This window comes from Rosa rugosa, chromosome 2, assembly GCF_958449725.1.
Source record: "Rosa rugosa chromosome 2, drRosRugo1.1, whole genome shotgun sequence".
Taxonomy (NCBI): Eukaryota; Viridiplantae; Streptophyta; class Magnoliopsida; order Rosales; family Rosaceae; genus Rosa; species Rosa rugosa.
The window spans coordinates 66846550-66867120 of record NC_084821.1 but is presented as its reverse complement, the minus strand read 5'-3'; the positions used below and the strand labels follow the sequence as shown (position 1 = coordinate 66867120).

At 42.0% G+C, this 20571-nt stretch overlaps 1 protein-coding gene across 1 annotated transcript; it reads right to left on the bottom strand.

Moving 5' to 3' along the window:
- Positions 1 to 16970: 16970 nt before the first annotated feature.
- LOC133733213 (3'-N-debenzoyl-2'-deoxytaxol N-benzoyltransferase) lies at positions 16971 to 18583 on the bottom strand. Its single transcript, XM_062160842.1, has 2 exons — positions 17728 to 18583; positions 16971 to 17654 (listed from the first exon to the last, which is right to left on the bottom strand). Exons 1-2 carry the CDS (start codon positions 18531 to 18533, stop codon positions 17117 to 17119), a joined length of 1344 nt encoding a protein of 447 aa, XP_062016826.1. The 5' UTR covers positions 18534 to 18583; the 3' UTR covers positions 16971 to 17116.
- Positions 18584 to 20571: the final 1988 nt, after the last annotated feature.

Sequence of the window (20571 nt, the reverse complement as noted above, 5' to 3'; positions counted from 1 at the left end):
GAGGCAGCCTTGCACCGTGACACGGCCACCAGCGGCGGCGGGAAGCTCCGCCCGGTTTGAGCTCGTTTTGGAACCACGCTTGATATCTCAAGCTACCGGTCACCAATCCTCACCAAAATCCATCCACAAGCTCGCCTCAACTTCCTGAAGCTCCCAGAAGCAGCCTCACACGGCGGCGCATCCCGTAGCAGCAACTACAAGTCAACCCCGCCAAGAACGAAACCGGAGCTATCGATCCAAATATCTCGAGCTACAGGACGTATTTTTGAGTGATTCTTGAACCAGTGAGCTCACCTTGAAGTTCTGAAAAACTCTCCAGAAGGAATCGAAGCGTTTCGTTGAAGTTTTTACGTCGAAACTCAAGCTCGCCGGATTCTGGAATTTTTCCGACCACCGAAGCTTTCGATCGGTATATCTCGAGCTACAGACCATATTTTTCTGTGATTCTTGAACCAGTGAGTTCTTCTTGAGTTTCTTAACAACTCTTAAGAAGGAATCGAAGCCTTAAATTGACGTTTTCACGTCGATTTTGGAGCTCGCCGGTTTCTGGAAAAATTCCGGCCACCGACTGATTTTTGGTACATTTCGATCCCTTCCTGTCATTTTTTGGTCTTGTGCTAGTTATGAAAAGTGTCCAGAATGAGAAAACGAAGGGGACAAGCACAGCCCCGATACCAATTGTGGTGGTCGGCGGTGGCTCTGTCCCTAACTCCGGCGGCCCTTTCCGGCCACCTCCGGAGGTCAAAAATTTAGTTTCTGTCAATTTTATGATTCTATGTTTCGATACGATCATTTCGGCGTATTATACGCATTTTTCGGTTATCGTATGAATTAGTTATGAATTTTGAGATTTCGATCGTTAGATTTATGATCTGTGGAATTAGGACTGTCAGATGAACCTATAATTTTGATATGATGATCGTATGACTGCCCCAGAGGCTTTGTGCGGTCATGGGCGAAGATCCGACCGTTGGATCTTCGTATAAATGCAAAACAGTGATTAGGAAGGCGATCCGTGAGGATCCGACCGTTGGATCATCATTTAATTTCAATCCGACCGTTGGATTGTCGTTTGATTATGTTTTTGAGTTATTGGCTAAGTTAAGGTCATGTTTGATTAGGTGATCGACGGTTTGATTTGGCGGACGATTCGTGAAATTGTATTTTGAGCTGTTAAGAAGACGCAGCGGGAATTTAGAGGTGAGTAAACCTCACGTGGTTCATATTACGAACCGAATAAATTTAATTACCTTATTTTGTCGTAATTGCGTGAAAATATTTATGAAATAAATATTTGTTTTAAAATCATATGGACTTGATCAATTACGGTCCATGGGTAAGTAAAATGATTTTTATTATACAAAATGAATTTCACGATTTTCTTGTGTGAACTATAGTTGGTATTAGTGGTCATTCCTGAGTGGGTGATTACGTATATATATATTTACGTGATTATATGTGGAATGGTGTGACATTGAAGAGTGTGGAATTTGGGATGATTAAAATACTATGAATTGAAATTTGACTTATCATATTTATATGTGATGATCATGATTGATGAGTTCTTGTTAATATTCATGATTTACATTGGAGTATGTATAGAGTTGGAGAATGTAGGATTCTGAGGACGAGGTGTCCGAAGTTTGACGGTTATGGATAACCGGAGTGTTTGTGTACTGAGGACGGGGATGTCCAAAGTGCGACGGTTTATTATTAACCGAAGTTGTGTACTGAGGACGGGGATGTCCAAAGTGCGACGGTTTATTATTAACCGAAGTTGTGTACCGAGGACGGGGATGTCCAAAGTGCGACGGTTTATTATTAACCGAAGTATATGGTGCTGAGGACGGGGATGTCCAAAGCGCGACGGTTATAGTGTTAACCGAAGTATTTTGCCGTTGCTTGACCCTAGGCCAAGGTGTCAGAGGTAACGAGGCAGTTAGAGCTCTAACGTGTTATGGGATGGGACCAAAGTGGTGATAGTGTTGTGTGATAGGACCAAAGTGGTGATATTGAATTGGTTGACGTTTGCGTCGTAGATGTTGAGATTGTTGGTTGTGTTGTTGAGTTATAAGAATTGTAATTTAAAATCAACAGTTCTTTCTTGTTTACTCATACTGGCTGTAAAAAGCTTACCGGGTTTTGTGTTGTTGCAACTCCCGGTACACTATTCAAATTGTGTAGCGGGAAATCCTACAGGTCAGGAGAACCAGGACGGTGATCGGGCTGCTTAGAGTAGTGTTATGTGAATTACAGCATTATATTGTGAGGTTTGTTATGCTCATTTAGAGCTTTACGATTTTACTTTGTAAGAGTGAATTGTAATAATTAACTCTAGGTTTTCGAGTTTTTGTGTTGAGTGGCGAGTGGTGTGTTTGTTTGTGAGAAAAAAATTCATAACGTTATTTGTATTAATTGTTTATTCATGTTTCGGATTTGAATTGGTTATTCAAAATTCGGGGCGTGACAGTTTGGTATCAGAGCGTAAGGTACATATTTGGTGATAATCAGTACTCCCCGAGTGATGGCCCGTCTGCAGCGGATCCCCATCATATACTCTTCGGTACTGGTATAATCATTGGGTATGTCTTAGTATGGGGTCTAGACGGCGTGTATGTCTGTAGGACGGTAGAGTTGTCTTCTAAGTTCGTATTAGAATAAGTTTAGTTTCCGCAGGTTGTAATCTTCGAGGAATAGAGACCTCTAGATTTAACTCTGATGAGTCGGTGAGATTTGTTTTATGGAAGCGAGGTCCTTTTGGATGTTGAAGTGTTTGGTTGAAGGCATGATGTTGACCTATGCACGTACCTAAGGTAGATACGAGTATTAATTGATAAAAAATTCTGCCTTCTTAAGTTGGTTGTACAGATGTTTTTGGATGGGGTGTACGTATCAAGGATTAAATATCTTGTTTTGTAAAGAGACGTCTTAGAGGAGTTGTGGTAATTGACATGTGTTATGTGTTTAAAGCGGCTTTGAGGTAACTATGCTAATCTTGTGTGAGATTGAGTTATTAGTATAAATTGAGAATCTATGAGCAGTTGGAAAGAGAATTGATCTCACCTACTCAAGATGATGAGAGTGCGAGAGATTATGAGACAGAGTTTTATTTTGTGCTCGATGGTTAGAGATGAGAGACCATTGTTTTGGGGTTGTCGTTGAGTACTATAATTCCTTCAGAATCAGGATTGTTGGTAGAATTGGAATTAGTAGTAGTTTTGGTGATTCGGAATTTGAATTGAGTTCGCGAGATGTGTCTTATATACGTGGTTGATGTTGCTTGCATCATTTTGGAACGATACGTTACGATTCACAAGGAAAACTGGATTTGAAATTTATTCATTTGAACACCATGGGTTGATGACCTGACCGTGACTTGTGAATATAGTTTTGTTCAAGTGAATGAAATTGAATTTTGTGTGCCTTTGGTGATTGATTTTAGGTGATATAGTTAAACGCAATTTCGGATATTGATTTTAGTGACTTTGTTAGGTATCCATAGTGGTTCAAGTGAATTACTATGTGATATGGAGTTTGATTCGATTTCTGAATCACTAAATGTTAGGGATTGAATTGTGGTGAGTTTTTGTTGAAGCAATTGATAGATGGAATTATCGAGATTCTATAAGAGTTGTAAGAGTAACTCTAAAGACGTGGGTTTTTCCTAGCTAACTCAGGATGTGTTTAGCTTTATAAGTCCCTAATCCTATCGATGAAATTGTTTGTGTTTGGTTTGACTCAGAGGATACTAGCTAGACCTCGATGCGACTTAATTGATTGTTGGATTCTTTTTGAGTGATTGTTTTTATTGCATCATTATGAAAGATGTGTGCAGTAGAGTTGTTTATGGTTTTGAAAATAGTATTGGGTGACCAAGGTTGTTCCTTGGTGTTGTTGTTGGTTAAACAAAAAGAAAAGAAAACATGCACACCATCTTATTGATTTTACATTACAAAAAAAAAGAAAAAAAAAAAAAGGAAAACGAGGACTATGCTATACTAAGCCTAGTCAGCAGCTCCGGATGGATTGAGGCTGAGCTCAAGAGAAACGTTTGAGCCACTGTGGTAACCGCCTGAGCCACCAGAATAGTAACCAAAAGCGCTACCTTCCTCGGAAGTAGCCTTCAGGTTACCAAAGACGTCCTCGCCGTGCACGGGGAACAGAGGAAGAGTTTGAACCTCCTGGTGATCTCCTCCTCGTTGTTGCAGGGATGTTTGTCCTCCTGTTGTGCCAAAAGAGTTGTACTGGTATTAGTGTTGAAGTGTGAGGAAGAATATGAAACAAAATTTAAATCAAGAAATCCTTCATTACCAGTAGAATAGGTGGAACCAAAGTTGAGATCAATGGATCTACCATCATCAGTAGAACTAGTGGACCCAAAATTGATGTCAATGGATCCACCAGCCGGCCCAAAATTGATGTCGATGGATCCACCAGCACCAGTAGAACCAGTGGACCCAAAATTGAGATCGATGGATCCACCAGTACCAAGAGAACTAGTTCCCATGGGCACTGGAGCAGCCTGATTACACCTATTCATCTGCTTCTCTCGAGCCCTGACGTTCTGGAACCAAAAGTAAATGTTCTTACCCTCAACATGTCCATACTGGTTCAGCTGGAGGCAGATCTCGTGAATGTGCTCTGTAGATGGGCACTTAAATCCCTTGACGTAGTAAAGATCCTTTAGGATTCTTATTTGTTCTGGAGTAGGAATCCATCTGGTACGGCTTCGCCAGAAATCCATGTTGGCACTACTTCCAGCTGCTTGGGTGTTTCCTCCCTCCTCTGTTGGTTGCTGTTGTTGTGGTTCCATTTGTTGCGGGGTTTGGAGCTCCATTAGTTGCAGAGTTCGTGGCTCTTGGGTCATGAGGTGAGAGGATGTGAATATCGAAGAATACATGGTTTAGTGTTTGAGGGAGATTTTGTTAGAAGGATTGGAGTTGTTGAACTGGTGATTAGAGATCTGAGATTCTCAGAGGAAAGATGAAATCGAATCTTCAAATGGGAGAGAAGATCAGAAGAGAAGGATTGAAATTGATGAAGAAAGGATTTGAGTTTCGAGAGGAAGGCTGCAGAGTTTGAGAGAGAATGGCTGGGGAAAATTTCTTTTCTTTGGTGTGAACAGTTTTTCTCCAGGATGCACCTATTTATAGAACGAGGTGAGCAGATCTCCACCGTTGGATGAACGATCTCAGAATTTGAATCCACGCGTTGGATTAAAGTCGCCCCGAAAACCGGAAAAGCTGTTGGCGCGTGGAGAGCGTGTAAGGGGACCGAGGGAATCTCGAGGCGCTGTGGCAGACAGCTGTAGCCGAAAGCAGATTTGACTGCCGTAAATCACGGAAGGGATAAGCCGTGACACAAGTGGGCCGTACTTGGGCCTGTCTCGGATCAAGGCATCACTGTAGCTGTGGGTGGAGGCCTGATGGGCCGAGTTTCAGAAACAGTTTTGGACATGATGGGCCGAGTTTCTGAAACAGTTTTGGATGAGTTGGGCCGGATTTCTGTAACAGTTTTGGATACGTTGGGCTGGGTTTCTGCAACAGTCTTGGATGTTTTGGGCCGAATTGTTGAACAGTTGAAACAGTTGGTTTAAATAAAAGGATTGGTATGGATAATAACGTGAGCAGCCGTGCTCGAGGGGTTGAGTGTAAAGTTCGTGTACAAGAGGTCTGAGGTTCGAACCTCGCCTCTCGTTTATTTTTATTATGTTCGTTTATGACATAATAAGTATAAAATTTGTACACATTTTATTAAGCACAACTTATGCTCCAGTGGTTGGGAGCGAGGCATTGGTTTAAGGGGTCGGGAGTTCGAGACTTGCCTCCCGATATATTTTATTTATGTTCGCTTAGGACATAATAAATATAACGCGTGTGCTTCTATTAATGAAAGCAGTTCTTGCTTCAGTGGTTGGGAGAGAAGCATTGGTTTAGGGGGTCTGGAGTTCGAACCTTACCTCCTACAAATATTTTTGGATCCCGTATATGCTTGATATACGGACGCATATACGGTATGTACGGTATGCATACGTATATACGGTATGTACGGTATGCATACGTATATACGGTTTGTACGGTATGCATACGTATATACAGTTGTACGGTATGCATACGTATATACGGTCTGTACGGTATGCATACGTATATACGGTATGTACAATTTCATACCGTAACCGAGCTGGAAGTTGGTGGGCCGATTGGTAGGCCCAAATAGTAAGCCCAATTGTTCGGCCCGAATGGTAGGCCCAAATGTTACCCAAATTGGTTCGGGCCGGTTCGAAATGTGGATGGTTTGGTTTCTTTAGCCCAAATGGCCAGCCCTAGTGCTTAGCCCAAGGATTGAGCAAGCCCAAGTCATCATCACTGGGTGACATAATTTATTGGCGTGCTTTTGGGGATGATTTGTTTTGAGTGATGCATCTCTATGGTTGTGAAGAGTGGTGCATGCTTAAGTTTTACTATGGAGATTTACCGTGATGCTAATTGAGTAGCGAAACACTTTGTGGGAGTGTTTACTGTGCTTGTATGCCAGTACAGAGTGATGATCTAAGTGAAGATCTATGTGATGATCTATGTGAGGATCTATGAGATGATCCATGTGACGATTTTGTGTATGTGATGTGGAGTGTTGTTGAGCAGTTGTTGTGTGAGTTTACGTTTGTGATGAAAGGATTTAGTGGCCATAGGAATGTATTTTTATACAAAGAGCTGAGGCTTTGTAGATTACTACAGATTTGGAAAAGATGGGAGATTCTATGGTTAGGTCAACCTTAATCGAGAGGAATTGACTTACGCTTAAATTTCGGGACGAAATTCCTTTAAGGGGGGTAGATTGTAATACCCGGTCGATTTCTTTTAATCAAAGCAAAGCAGTATTGCTTACTTTCATGATTTCGCTGCTTTAACTTTAATGATTATGCTTGGGTTAACTGATTGAGTTGATCTTCATTGGCCGACACTCTCCCTCACTCACACCCTCTCTCTCTCTCACTCAAACTCTCACTCTCTTTCTCGTCCGAAATCCAACCGAAAACAGAGCAAAGGCTCTTCGGTCTCTCTCTACCTCCACCGGCCACCAAACGGCGTCGAACCACTTCCTTTTGCTTCGTCTCAGCCTTGCGCAGCTGCCAGAGGCAGCCTTGCACCGTGACACGGCCACCAGCGGCGGCGGGAAGCTCCGCCCGGTTTGAGCTCGTTTTGGAACCACGCTTGATATCTCAAGCTACCGGTCACCAATCCTCACCAAAATCCATCCACAAGCTCGCCTCAACTTCCTGAAGCTCCCAGAAGCAGCCTCACACGGCGGCGCATCCCGTAGCAGCAACTACAAGTCAACCCCGCCAAGAACGAAACCGGAGCTATCGATCCAAATATCTCGAGCTACAGGACGTATTTTTGAGTGATTCTTGAACCAGTGAGCTCACCTTGAAGTTCTGAAAAACTCTCCAGAAGGAATCGAAGCGTTTCGTTGAAGTTTTTACGTCGAAACTCAAGCTCGCCGGATTCTGGAATTTTTCCGACCACCGAAGCTTTCGATCGGTATATCTCGAGCTACAGACCATATTTTTCTGTGATTCTTGAACCAGTGAGTTCTTCTTGAGTTTCTTAACAACTCTTAAGAAGGAATCGAAGCCTTAAATTGACGTTTTCACGTCGATTTTGGAGCTCGCCGGTTTCTGGAAAAATTCCGGCCACCGACTGATTTTTGGTACATTTCGATCCCTTCCTGTCATTTTTTGGTCTTGTGCTAGTTATGAAAAGTGTCCAGAATGAGAAAACGAAGGGGACAAGCACAGCCCCGATACCAATTGTGGTGGTCGGCGGTGGCTCTGTCCCTAACTCCGGCGGCCCTTTCCGGCCACCTCCGGAGGTCAAAAATTTAGTTTCTGTCAATTTTATGATTCTATGTTTCGATACGATCATTTCGGCGTATTATACGCATTTTTCGGTTATCGTATGAATTAGTTATGAATTTTGAGATTTCGATCGTTAGATTTATGATCTGTGGAATTAGGACTGTCAGATGAACCTATAATTTTGATATGATGATCGTATGACTGCCCCAGAGGCTTTGTGCGGTCATGGGCGAAGATCCGACCGTTGGATCTTCGTATAAATGCAAAACAGTGATTAGGAAGGCGATCCGTGAGGATCCGACCGTTGGATCATCATTTAATTTCAATCCGACCGTTGGATTGTCGTTTGATTATGTTTTTGAGTTATTGGCTAAGTTAAGGTCATGTTTGATTAGGTGATCGACGGTTTGATTTGGCGGACGATTCGTGAAATTGTATTTTGAGCTGTTAAGAAGACGCAGCGGGAATTTAGAGGTGAGTAAACCTCACGTGGTTCATATTACGAACCGAATAAATTTAATTACCTTATTTTGTCGTAATTGCGTGAAAATATTTATGAAATAAATATTTGTTTTAAAATCATATGGACTTGATCAATTACGGTCCATGGGTAAGTAAAATGATTTTTATTATACAAAATGAATTTCACGATTTTCTTGTGTGAACTATAGTTGGTATTAGTGGTCATTCCTGAGTGGGTGATTACGTATATATATATTTACGTGATTATATGTGGAATGGTGTGACATTGAAGAGTGTGGAATTTGGGATGATTAAAATACTATGAATTGAAATTTGACTTATCATATTTATATGTGATGATCATGATTGATGAGTTCTTGTTAATATTCATGATTTACATTGGAGTATGTATAGAGTTGGAGAATGTAGGATTCTGAGGACGAGGTGTCCGAAGTTTGACGGTTATGGATAACCGGAGTGTTTGTGTACTGAGGACGGGGATGTCCAAAGTGCGACGGTTTATTATTAACCGAAGTTGTGTACTGAGGACGGGGATGTCCAAAGTGCGACGGTTTATTATTAACCGAAGTTGTGTACCGAGGACGGGGATGTCCAAAGTGCGACGGTTTATTATTAACCGAAGTATATGGTGCTGAGGACGGGGATGTCCAAAGCGCGACGGTTATAGTGTTAACCGAAGTATTTTGCCGTTGCTTGACCCTAGGCCAAGGTGTCAGAGGTAACGAGGCAGTTAGAGCTCTAACGTGTTATGGGATGGGACCAAAGTGGTGATAGTGTTGTGTGATAGGACCAAAGTGGTGATATTGAATTGGTTGACGTTTGCGTCGTAGATGTTGAGATTGTTGGTTGTGTTGTTGAGTTATAAGAATTGTAATTTAAAATCAACAGTTCTTTCTTGTTTACTCATACTGGCTGTAAAAAGCTTACCGGGTTTTGTGTTGTTGCAACTCCCGGTACACTATTCAAATTGTGTAGCGGGAAATCCTACAGGTCAGGAGAACCAGGACGGTGATCGGGCTGCTTAGAGTAGTGTTATGTGAATTACAGCATTATATTGTGAGGTTTGTTATGCTCATTTAGAGCTTTACGATTTTACTTTGTAAGAGTGAATTGTAATAATTAACTCTAGGTTTTCGAGTTTTTGTGTTGAGTGGCGAGTGGTGTGTTTGTTTGTGAGAAAAAAATTCATAACGTTATTTGTATTAATTGTTTATTCATGTTTCGGATTTGAATTGGTTATTCAAAATTCGGGGCGTGACAGTTTGGTATCAGAGCGTAAGGTACATATTTGGTGATAATCAGTACTCCCCGAGTGATGGCCCGTCTGCAGCGGATCCCCATCATATACTCTTCGGTACTGGTATAATCATTGGGTATGTCTTAGTATGGGGTCTAGACGGCGTGTATGTCTGTAGGACGGTAGAGTTGTCTTCTAAGTTCGTATTAGAATAAGTTTAGTTTCCGCAGGTTGTAATCTTCGAGGAATAGAGACCTCTAGATTTAACTCTGATGAGTCGGTGAGATTTGTTTTATGGAAGCGAGGTCCTTTTGGATGTTGAAGTGTTTGGTTGAAGGCATGATGTTGACCTATGCACGTACCTAAGGTAGATACGAGTATTAATTGATAAAAAATTCTGCCTTCTTAAGTTGGTTGTACAGATGTTTTTGGATGGGGTGTACGTATCAAGGATTAAATATCTTGTTTTGTAAAGAGACGTCTTAGAGGAGTTGTGGTAATTGACATGTGTTATGTGTTTAAAGCGGCTTTGAGGTAACTATGCTAATCTTGTGTGAGATTGAGTTATTAGTATAAATTGAGAATCTATGAGCAGTTGGAAAGAGAATTGATCTCACCTACTCAAGATGATGAGAGTGCGAGAGATTATGAGACAGAGTTTTATTTTGTGCTCGATGGTTAGAGATGAGAGACCATTGTTTTGGGGTTGTCGTTGAGTACTATAATTCCTTCAGAATCAGGATTGTTGGTAGAATTGGAATTAGTAGTAGTTTTGGTGATTCGGAATTTGAATTGAGTTCGCGAGATGTGTCTTATATACGTGGTTGATGTTGCTTGCATCATTTTGGAACGATACGTTACGATTCACAAGGAAAACTGGATTTGAAATTTATTCATTTGAACACCATGGGTTGATGACCTGACCGTGACTTGTGAATATAGTTTTGTTCAAGTGAATGAAATTGAATTTTGTGTGCCTTTGGTGATTGATTTTAGGTGATATAGTTAAACGCAATTTCGGATATTGATTTTAGTGACTTTGTTAGGTATCCATAGTGGTTCAAGTGAATTACTATGTGATATGGAGTTTGATTCGATTTCTGAATCACTAAATGTTAGGGATTGAATTGTGGTGAGTTTTTGTTGAAGCAATTGATAGATGGAATTATCGAGATTCTATAAGAGTTGTAAGAGTAACTCTAAAGACGTGGGTTTTTCCTAGCTAACTCAGGATGTGTTTAGCTTTATAAGTCCCTAATCCTATCGATGAAATTGTTTGTGTTTGGTTTGACTCAGAGGATACTAGCTAGACCTCGATGCGACTTAATTGATTGTTGGATTCTTTTTGAGTGATTGTTTTTATTGCATCATTATGAAAGATGTGTGCAGTAGAGTTGTTTATGGTTTTGAAAATAGTATTGGGTGACCAAGGTTGTTCCTTGGTGTTGTTGTTGGTTAAACAAAAAGAAAAGAAAACATGCACACCATCTTATTGATTTTACATTACAAAAAAAAAGAAAAAAAAAAAAAGGAAAACGAGGACTATGCTATACTAAGCCTAGTCAGCAGCTCCGGATGGATTGAGGCTGAGCTCAAGAGAAACGTTTGAGCCACTGTGGTAACCGCCTGAGCCACCAGAATAGTAACCAAAAGCGCTACCTTCCTCGGAAGTAGCCTTCAGGTTACCAAAGACGTCCTCGCCGTGCACGGGGAACAGAGGAAGAGTTTGAACCTCCTGGTGATCTCCTCCTCGTTGTTGCAGGGATGTTTGTCCTCCTGTTGTGCCAAAAGAGTTGTACTGGTATTAGTGTTGAAGTGTGAGGAAGAATATGAAACAAAATTTAAATCAAGAAATCCTTCATTACCAGTAGAATAGGTGGAACCAAAGTTGAGATCAATGGATCTACCATCATCAGTAGAACTAGTGGACCCAAAATTGATGTCAATGGATCCACCAGCCGGCCCAAAATTGATGTCGATGGATCCACCAGCACCAGTAGAACCAGTGGACCCAAAATTGAGATCGATGGATCCACCAGTACCAAGAGAACTAGTTCCCATGGGCACTGGAGCAGCCTGATTACACCTATTCATCTGCTTCTCTCGAGCCCTGACGTTCTGGAACCAAAAGTAAATGTTCTTACCCTCAACATGTCCATACTGGTTCAGCTGGAGGCAGATCTCGTGAATGTGCTCTGTAGATGGGCACTTAAATCCCTTGACGTAGTAAAGATCCTTTAGGATTCTTATTTGTTCTGGAGTAGGAATCCATCTGGTACGGCTTCGCCAGAAATCCATGTTGGCACTACTTCCAGCTGCTTGGGTGTTTCCTCCCTCCTCTGTTGGTTGCTGTTGTTGTGGTTCCATTTGTTGCGGGGTTTGGAGCTCCATTAGTTGCAGAGTTCGTGGCTCTTGGGTCATGAGGTGAGAGGATGTGAATATCGAAGAATACATGGTTTAGTGTTTGAGGGAGATTTTGTTAGAAGGATTGGAGTTGTTGAACTGGTGATTGGAGATCTGAGATTCTCAGAGGAAAGATGAAATCGAATCTTCAAATGGGAGAGAAGATCAGAAGAGAAGGATTGAAATTGATGAAGAAAGGATTTGAGTTTCGAGAGGAAGGCTGCAGAGTTTGAGAGAGAATGGCTGGGGAAAATTTCTTTTCTTTGGTGTGAACAGTTTTTCTCCAGGATGCACCTATTTATAGAACGAGGTGAGCAGATCTCCACCGTTGGATGAACGATCTCAGAATTTGAATCCACGCGTTGGATTAAAGTCGCCCCGAAAACCGGAAAAGCTGTTGGCGCGTGGAGAGCGTGTAAGGGGACCGAGGGAATCTCGAGGCGCTGTGGCAGACAGCTGTAGCCGAAAGCAGATTTGACTGCCGTAAATCACGGAAGGGATAAGCCGTGACACAAGTGGGCCGTACTTGGGCCTGTCTCGGATCAAGGCATCACTGTAGCTGTGGGTGGAGGCCTGATGGGCCGAGTTTCAGAAACAGTTTTGGACATGATGGGCCGAGTTTCTGAAACAGTTTTGGATGAGTTGGGCCGGATTTCTGTAACAGTTTTGGATACGTTGGGCTGGGTTTCTGCAACAGTCTTGGATGTTTTGGGCCGAATTGTTGAACAGTTGAAACAGTTGGTTTAAATAAAAGGATTGGTATGGATAATAACGTGAGCAGCCGTGCTCGAGGGGTTGAGTGTAAAGTTCGTGTACAAGAGGTCTGAGGTTCGAACCTCGCCTCTCGTTTATTTTTATTATGTTCGTTTATGACATAATAAGTATAAAATTTGTACACATTTTATTAAGCACAACTTATGCTCCAGTGGTTGGGAGCGAGGCATTGGTTTAAGGGGTCGGGAGTTCGAGACTTGCCTCCCGATATATTTTATTTATGTTCGCTTAGGACATAATAAATATAACGCGTGTGCTTCTATTAATGAAAGCAGTTCTTGCTTCAGTGGTTGGGAGAGAAGCATTGGTTTAGGGGGTCTGGAGTTCGAACCTTACCTCCTACAAATATTTTTGGATCCCGTATATGCTTGATATACGGACGCATATACGGTATGTACGGTATGCATACGTATATACGGTATGTACGGTATGCATACGTATATACGGTTTGTACGGTATGCATACGTATATACAGTTGTACGGTATGCATACGTATATACGGTCTGTACGGTATGCATACGTATATACGGTATGTACAATTTCATACCGTAACCGAGCTGGAAGTTGGTGGGCCGATTGGTAGGCCCAAATAGTAAGCCCAATTGTTCGGCCCGAATGGTAGGCCCAAATGTTACCCAAATTGGTTCGGGCCGGTTCGAAATGTGGATGGTTTGGTTTCTTTAGCCCAAATGGCCAGCCCTAGTGCTTAGCCCAAGGATTGAGCAAGCCCAAGTCATCATCACTGGGTGACATAATTTATTGGCGTGCTTTTGGGGATGATTTGTTTTGAGTGATGCATCTCTATGGTTGTGAAGAGTGGTGCATGCTTAAGTTTTACTATGGAGATTTACCGTGATGCTAATTGAGTAGCGAAACACTTTGTGGGAGTGTTTACTGTGCTTGTATGCCAGTACAGAGTGATGATCTAAGTGAAGATCTATGTGATGATCTATGTGAGGATCTATGAGATGATCCATGTGACGATTTTGTGTATGTGATGTGGAGTGTTGTTGAGCAGTTGTTGTGTGAGTTTACGTTTGTGATGAAAGGATTTAGTGGCCATAGGAATGTATTTTTATACAAAGAGCTGAGGCTTTGTAGATTACTACAGATTTGGAAAAGATGGGAGATTCTATGGTTAGGTCAACCTTAATCGAGAGGAATTGACTTACGCTTAAATTTCGGGACGAAATTCCTTTAAGGGGGGTAGATTGTAATACCCGGTCGATTTCTTTTAATCAAAGCAAAGCAGTATTGCTTACTTTCATGATTTCGCTGCTTTAACTTTAATGATTATGCTTGGGTTAACTGATTGAGTTGATCTTCATTGGCCGACACTCTCCCTCACTCACACCCTCTCTCTCTCTCACTCAAACTCTCACTCTCTTTCTCGTCCGAAATCCAACCGAAAACAGAGCAAAGGCTCTTCGGTCTCTCTCTACCTCCACCGGCCACCAAACGGCGTCGAACCACTTCCTTTTGCTTCGTCTCAGCCTTGCGCAGCTGCCAGAGGCAGCCTTGCACCGTGACACGGCCACCAGCGGCGGCGGGAAGCTCCGCCCGGTTTGAGCTCGTTTTGGAACCACGCTTGATATCTCAAGCTACCGGTCACCAATCCTCACCAAAATCCATCCACAAGCTCGCCTCAACTTCCTGAAGCTCCCAGAAGCAGCCTCACACGGCGGCGCATCCCGTAGCAGCAACTACAAGTCAACCCCGCCAAGAACGAAACCGGAGCTATCGATCCAAATATCTCGAGCTACAGGACGTATTTTTGAGTGATTCTTGAACCAGTGAGCTCACCTTGAAGTTCTGAAAAACTCTCCAGAAGGAATCGAAGCGTTTCGTTGAAGTTTTTACGTCGAAACTCAAGCTCGCCGGATTCTGGAATTTTTCCGACCACCGAAGCTTTCGATCGGTATATCTCGAGCTACAGACCATATTTTTCTGTGATTCTTGAACCAGTGAGTTCTTCTTGAGTTTCTTAACAACTCTTAAGAAGGAATCGAAGCCTTAAATTGACGTTTTCACGTCGATTTTGGAGCTCGCCGGTTTCTGGAAAAATTCCGGCCACCGACTGATTTTTGGTACATTTCGATCCCTTCCTGTCATTTTTTGGTCTTGTGCTAGTTATGAAAAGTGTCCAGAATGAGAAAACGAAGGGGACAAGCACAGCCCCGATACCAATTGTGGTGGTCGGCGGTGGCTCTGTCCCTAACTCCGGCGGCCCTTTCCGGCCACCTCCGGAGGTCAAAAATTTAGTTTCTGTCAATTTTATGATTCTATGTTTCGATACGATCATTTCGGCGTATTATACGCATTTTTCGGTTATCGTATGAATTAGTTATGAATTTTGAGATTTCGATCGTTAGATTTATGATCTGTGGAATTAGGACTGTCAGATGAACCTATAATTTTGATATGATGATCGTATGACTGCCCCAGAGGCTTTGTGCGGTCATGGGCGAAGATCCGACCGTTGGATCTTCGTATAAATGCAAAACAGTGATTAGGAAGGCGATCCGTGAGGATCCGACCGTTGGATCATCATTTAATTTCAATCCGACCGTTGGATTGTCGTTTGATTATGTTTTTGAGTTATTGGCTAAGTTAAGGTCATGTTTGATTAGGTGATCGACGGTTTGATTTGGCGGACGATTCGTGAAATTGTATTTTGAGCTGTTAAGAAGACGCAGCGGGAATTTAGAGGTGAGTAAACCTCACGTGGTTCATATTACGAACCGAATAAATTTAATTACCTTATTTTGTCGTAATTGCGTGAAAATATTTATGAAATAAATATTTGTTTTAAAATCATATGGACTTGATCAATTACGGTCCATGGGTAAGTAAAATGATTTTTATTATACAAAATGAATTTCACGATTTTCTTGTGTGAACTATAGTTGGTATTAGTGGTCATTCCTGAGTGGGTGATTACGTATATATATATTTACGTGATTATATGTGGAATGGTGTGACATTGAAGAGTGTGGAATTTGGGATGATTAAAATACTATGAATTGAAATTTGACTTATCATATTTATATGTGATGATCATGATTGATGAGTTCTTGTTAATATTCATGATTTACATTGGAGTATGTATAGAGTTGGAGAATGTAGGATTCTGAGGACGAGGTGTCCGAAGTTTGACGGTTATGGATAACCGGAGTGTTTGTGTACTGAGGACGGGGATGTCCAAAGTGCGACGGTTTATTATTAACCGAAGTTGTGTACTGAGGACGGGGATGTCCAAAGTGCGACGGTTTATTATTAACCGAAGTTGTGTACCGAGGACGGGGATGTCCAAAGTGCGACGGTTTATTATTAACCGAAGTATATGGTGCTGAGGACGGGGATGTCCAAAGCGCGACGGTTATAGTGTTAACCGAAGTATTTTGCCGTTGCTTGACCCTAGGCCAAGGTGTCAGAGGTAACGAGGCAGTTAGAGCTCTAACGTGTTATGGGATGGGACCAAAGTGGTGATAGTGTTGTGTGATAGGACCAAAGTGGTGATATTGAATTGGTTGACGTTTGCGTCGTAGATGTTGAGATTGTTGGTTGTGTTGTTGAGTTATAAGAATTGTAATTTAAAATCAACAGTTCTTTCTTGTTTACTCATACTGGCTGTAAAAAGCTTACCGGGTTTTGTGTTGTTGCAACTCCCGGTACACTATTCAAATTGTGTAGCGGGAAATCCTACAGGTCAGGAGAACCAGGACGGTGATCGGGCTGCTTAGAGTAGTGTTATGTGAATTACAGCATTATATTGTGAGGTTTGTTATGCTCATTTAGAGCTTTACGATTTTACTTTGTAAGAGTGAATTGTAATAATTAACTCTAGGTTTTCGAGTTTTTGTGTTGAGTGGCGAGTGGTGTGTTTGTTTGTGAGAAAAAAATTCAGAACGTTATTTGTATTAATTGTTTATTCATGTTTCGGATTTGAATTGGTTATTCAAAATTCGGGGCGTGACAGAAAATGATGAATGTGAAGACGAATATGAAGATGACAAGAGTGCAGAAAAATACAGTGATGAGGGAGATCTATGATGATGGCAATGACAGCGAGTGAAGACTAGTAAAATTAGGCTGAAATGTCCATCTTCCTACTTTAAATTCACCTAAAAGAAAGATTTTTGATCTTCTGTTGAAAAAGTGTTTATTAAGTAAGTACAATCAATTTGAGAGGCCTTTTTTTCTAAATTTTTTAGCAATTTATTAAAAAAAAAGAAGTAGTAACTTAGGAGGGGGACCAAACCAAACCTCCCTACAAATCTAACGAAAAGAAACAAGCTATTGAAACCGAAATTGAGCTTACAATATGATAAGATAAAAGAATGGAGAGGCCTATTTCTTAGTTACAACAATGACAACCCAAATTCTTGGCTACTAAACTTCTCCATCTCCTTTCTAAAAGCAGCCATAGCACTCTCTCTCAGATTCAACATAATTTTGAACCCATCTTTCTTTCCCTTGCTTCCAGAACAAGGCAAGAAAAAACAAGGCTCAACACTCCCAAGCAAGTTCCTCGAAAGGGGCAAAACAGTCACAGGACCTCCCCACCCAAAATCAACCGTCGAGTGCCGCAAGTGCCTCCAATCCGTGAACCCACTCACTTCTTTTCCGGCCGTGATTCCCTCATCGTAATGCAGCTCCTGAAAATCAATGAATGACCGCACATACTCATCCGTGGCATTGCTTTTGCTCTGCTTTATCGAATCCGCAACTTCCCACATTGGCTTTCCAATCAACTCCTCGGCGCTCAGCTTCACGTACATTGCAATGCAACCATTTCCCCAATACCCTATTGGCAACGGAGGGTTTACTAGCTTCCGAACATTGAGTGCATAGGCAAACGTCACCGTTTCGCCCATGGCAATTCCCGATGATTTGACCCTGTTTAAAATTTCATCCATTAATTATCCCAAACAAATTAACAGGGTGAGAGTTTGATACCAGACAGACTTACTTGGCCCGCCATATATAAGCACCCAAAGCTTCGAAAGTGGTGAAGCTCAACCCGGATTGCTCCAATAGCTCAGTCTTGAATCTCTCAATACACTCATCCTTAACTTCAAAGCATTCCCTCACAACAGGACCCAATTGCTTTCCATGTTCATACGGTGAGAACTTCCGATCTAATTTCAGAAACTCGTGCAGCACCGGCGTCTCGACTCGGGGCGGATCTCTGGGTCGGAGCAGACCCGATCTGTCCCAGATTGGCTGCACCGAAATCTCGCCCGACCCGCGAGCCAGCTCAGCCATGGCGTTGAAGAACTGAGTGGCGCCCATTCCGTCGCACAGAGAGTGGCTTATGGCGGCTCCGAGGGTGTAACCACCGCACTTGAACACCGTGACTTGCAACACGCACGGGTTTACCATGGCCTCATTCGGATCCGGGTCCGGTACCAACTGCTCGAGAAACTGGCTGTCCGCGTCATTGAGTTGACTCACCCAATCGAGGGTGGACTCGACGGAGGCGCGTATGAGCGGGACGCCCTGGCCGTTGGAGCAGAAGAGCTCGAAGCGGTTGTCGCGACGGCGGCCGATATTGGCGGCGAGAGGGTAGTAGTGGACGAGAGCGGCGGAGAGTGCGGCGGAGATGACGTGGAAAGGGTCGGAGGAGTTGGTGGTGGTGACGTAAGCGCGGACGTAACGGAAGGTGACGCGGAGGTTGGGGTCGTTGTCGAGGTGGTTGAGCGGGAGGAGGTGGTCGTCGGCGAATGGGGGTTTGGAGGGAACGACGACGGTCGTGTCGTGGATTTTGACTTGCATTTTCGGGTTTCGGAGGTTTGATTCGGTGGTTGGTGGGTTTTGGTGGTTCTGAAGTTCAAATTTATATAGCGGTCGGTGGTGGGTTGATTTGATTGGTTGGTGAGAATTGGCGCGAAAGAGCGACGTGGAGCATGCCTAAACCCTAAACCCTCCACCATGCCTTTTTCTGAGTGTGACATTTCCACCAACCCCTGCACAAATGTTAGCCGGGTTTCCAATTTTGGGCCTGAACAGGTCGGCCCATTAAGATCGACGCCAATAATTTTAAGGCATTGTTTAGTTTGCGGATTTGAAGATTTAGAAAAGAAAATCTATACATGCATGTATTCTAAAAAAAATGTAAATTCAAAACAATACTTATGAGCTTCTTGTTCAGGGACATGGATTTCATTCTAGTTGGGAACTCACAGCTGGGGGCTAACAAAGAAGTAACAGAAAGGGAACCTGTCATAGTAAGTGAGCAGGGAGAAAATCTTAAAAGATATATCAGGTGAGGCATCTCTAAATGATCCTCTTCCATCATATACTTTACTATTGCAAGTTAAAACTGAGTCTCCTTTACAGCCTGATAATATAGTAATTCTTTTTCCACTTACTTTTGTTTGTGCTCCTTAAATATTATCGTACCATAATTTCTTTGAGATGAATATGAGACTGATCAATTAGACTTTCCTTAAACTTTGTCATGAAAATTGGGGTTTTGATTATCATTCAAAAATTGGAGTCTGTTCATCTTCTTCAGGGACATGACAACTCTTTTTTCATGAGCATTGCAACATGCATGATTGTCCACAAGGCTTTCCAGGGGAATATCTGATTGGCGATATAAGCTTTCTATCCATCTATGACTTTATTGCAGTGGTCAAGTGAGTCCTTCCAGCTCAACTGAGAAGACAAAAAGACTACCTACTAGTCAGAGCATAAATCCTAAGCTCAGTCTCCCAAGTGTGCAGGTATACTCTTTGATCGAGTCTGCAAAGTAATGTATATAGCTTTATCACGTACTTTCTCTCACATGTGGATGTGTGTGCATTCTTATTCAAATGGATGATGCACAAGGATCATATGATGTTCAGTTTCGACTTGTATCAGTTTACTTCATGAAAATGAAAATACAAGGACAGAATGTGATTTCTGGAAAATGGGGATTGCAGTGCACTGATCAATCCTTACTGGGCAGCAGAAACCAAAATTAATAAACAGAACACCAGATTTTGGTTACGCAGTGAAAACCTCAAATATGAGATTAAAAACACTGCGGGGCTCTTACTCTTGAGAACCCAAAATAAGAATCATCGTATTCAAAAGGATATGTTCTTTTACAACTTCGATTCAAATAGCACTAGCTCAACTATCTTGTTTAGACAAAAACTAACACACAATTTGTCTATCTTCTTGAACTCCTTCAATTTGAACGATGACCAAATCTTGTTCTTCCTTCTTCACAGTCTCTCTACTGATCTCAAGAGAGTTTGTTTATGCATATGAAAACATGATCAATAACACTTACACATGGACCAAGTGTTTGACTCTTTTTGAAAACTCAATCTCAAACTAACATGCAAGACTCTATCAAAATTCTTGCCTCAAAAGATACACACCTCTGCCGTGCATATTTTCTGAATATATATCAAGCACCAACGACAAAACCTCTCAAGCAAAGATTCTACCCTAATTGTCTTTTAATTAGGAAAGTAACTTTCCATATATGAAATCCAAAAAATCTTAAAAAAAATCAATTAGGAATAGACAAGTCCTAAAAACTCTAGGGCATCAACACCACGATTTTAACACTCAGAAAAATCTTGTAAAGACATAAATACATAAAACCTAAAACCTACTTTTCAAAATCGGACTCCACATGAAACTGACTACTGACTCGGGGATTGCAACACACGTTGCAATCCCATGCATATGCAGATGCGCGCATTTACCTGTGATTCTCCAAGATCAGTAAAGGGACTTTGTCATAGTTTTGTATGGGAATGCCAACACGACATGTACAAGAATTGTACCTACACTTCATGATTATCGTTCA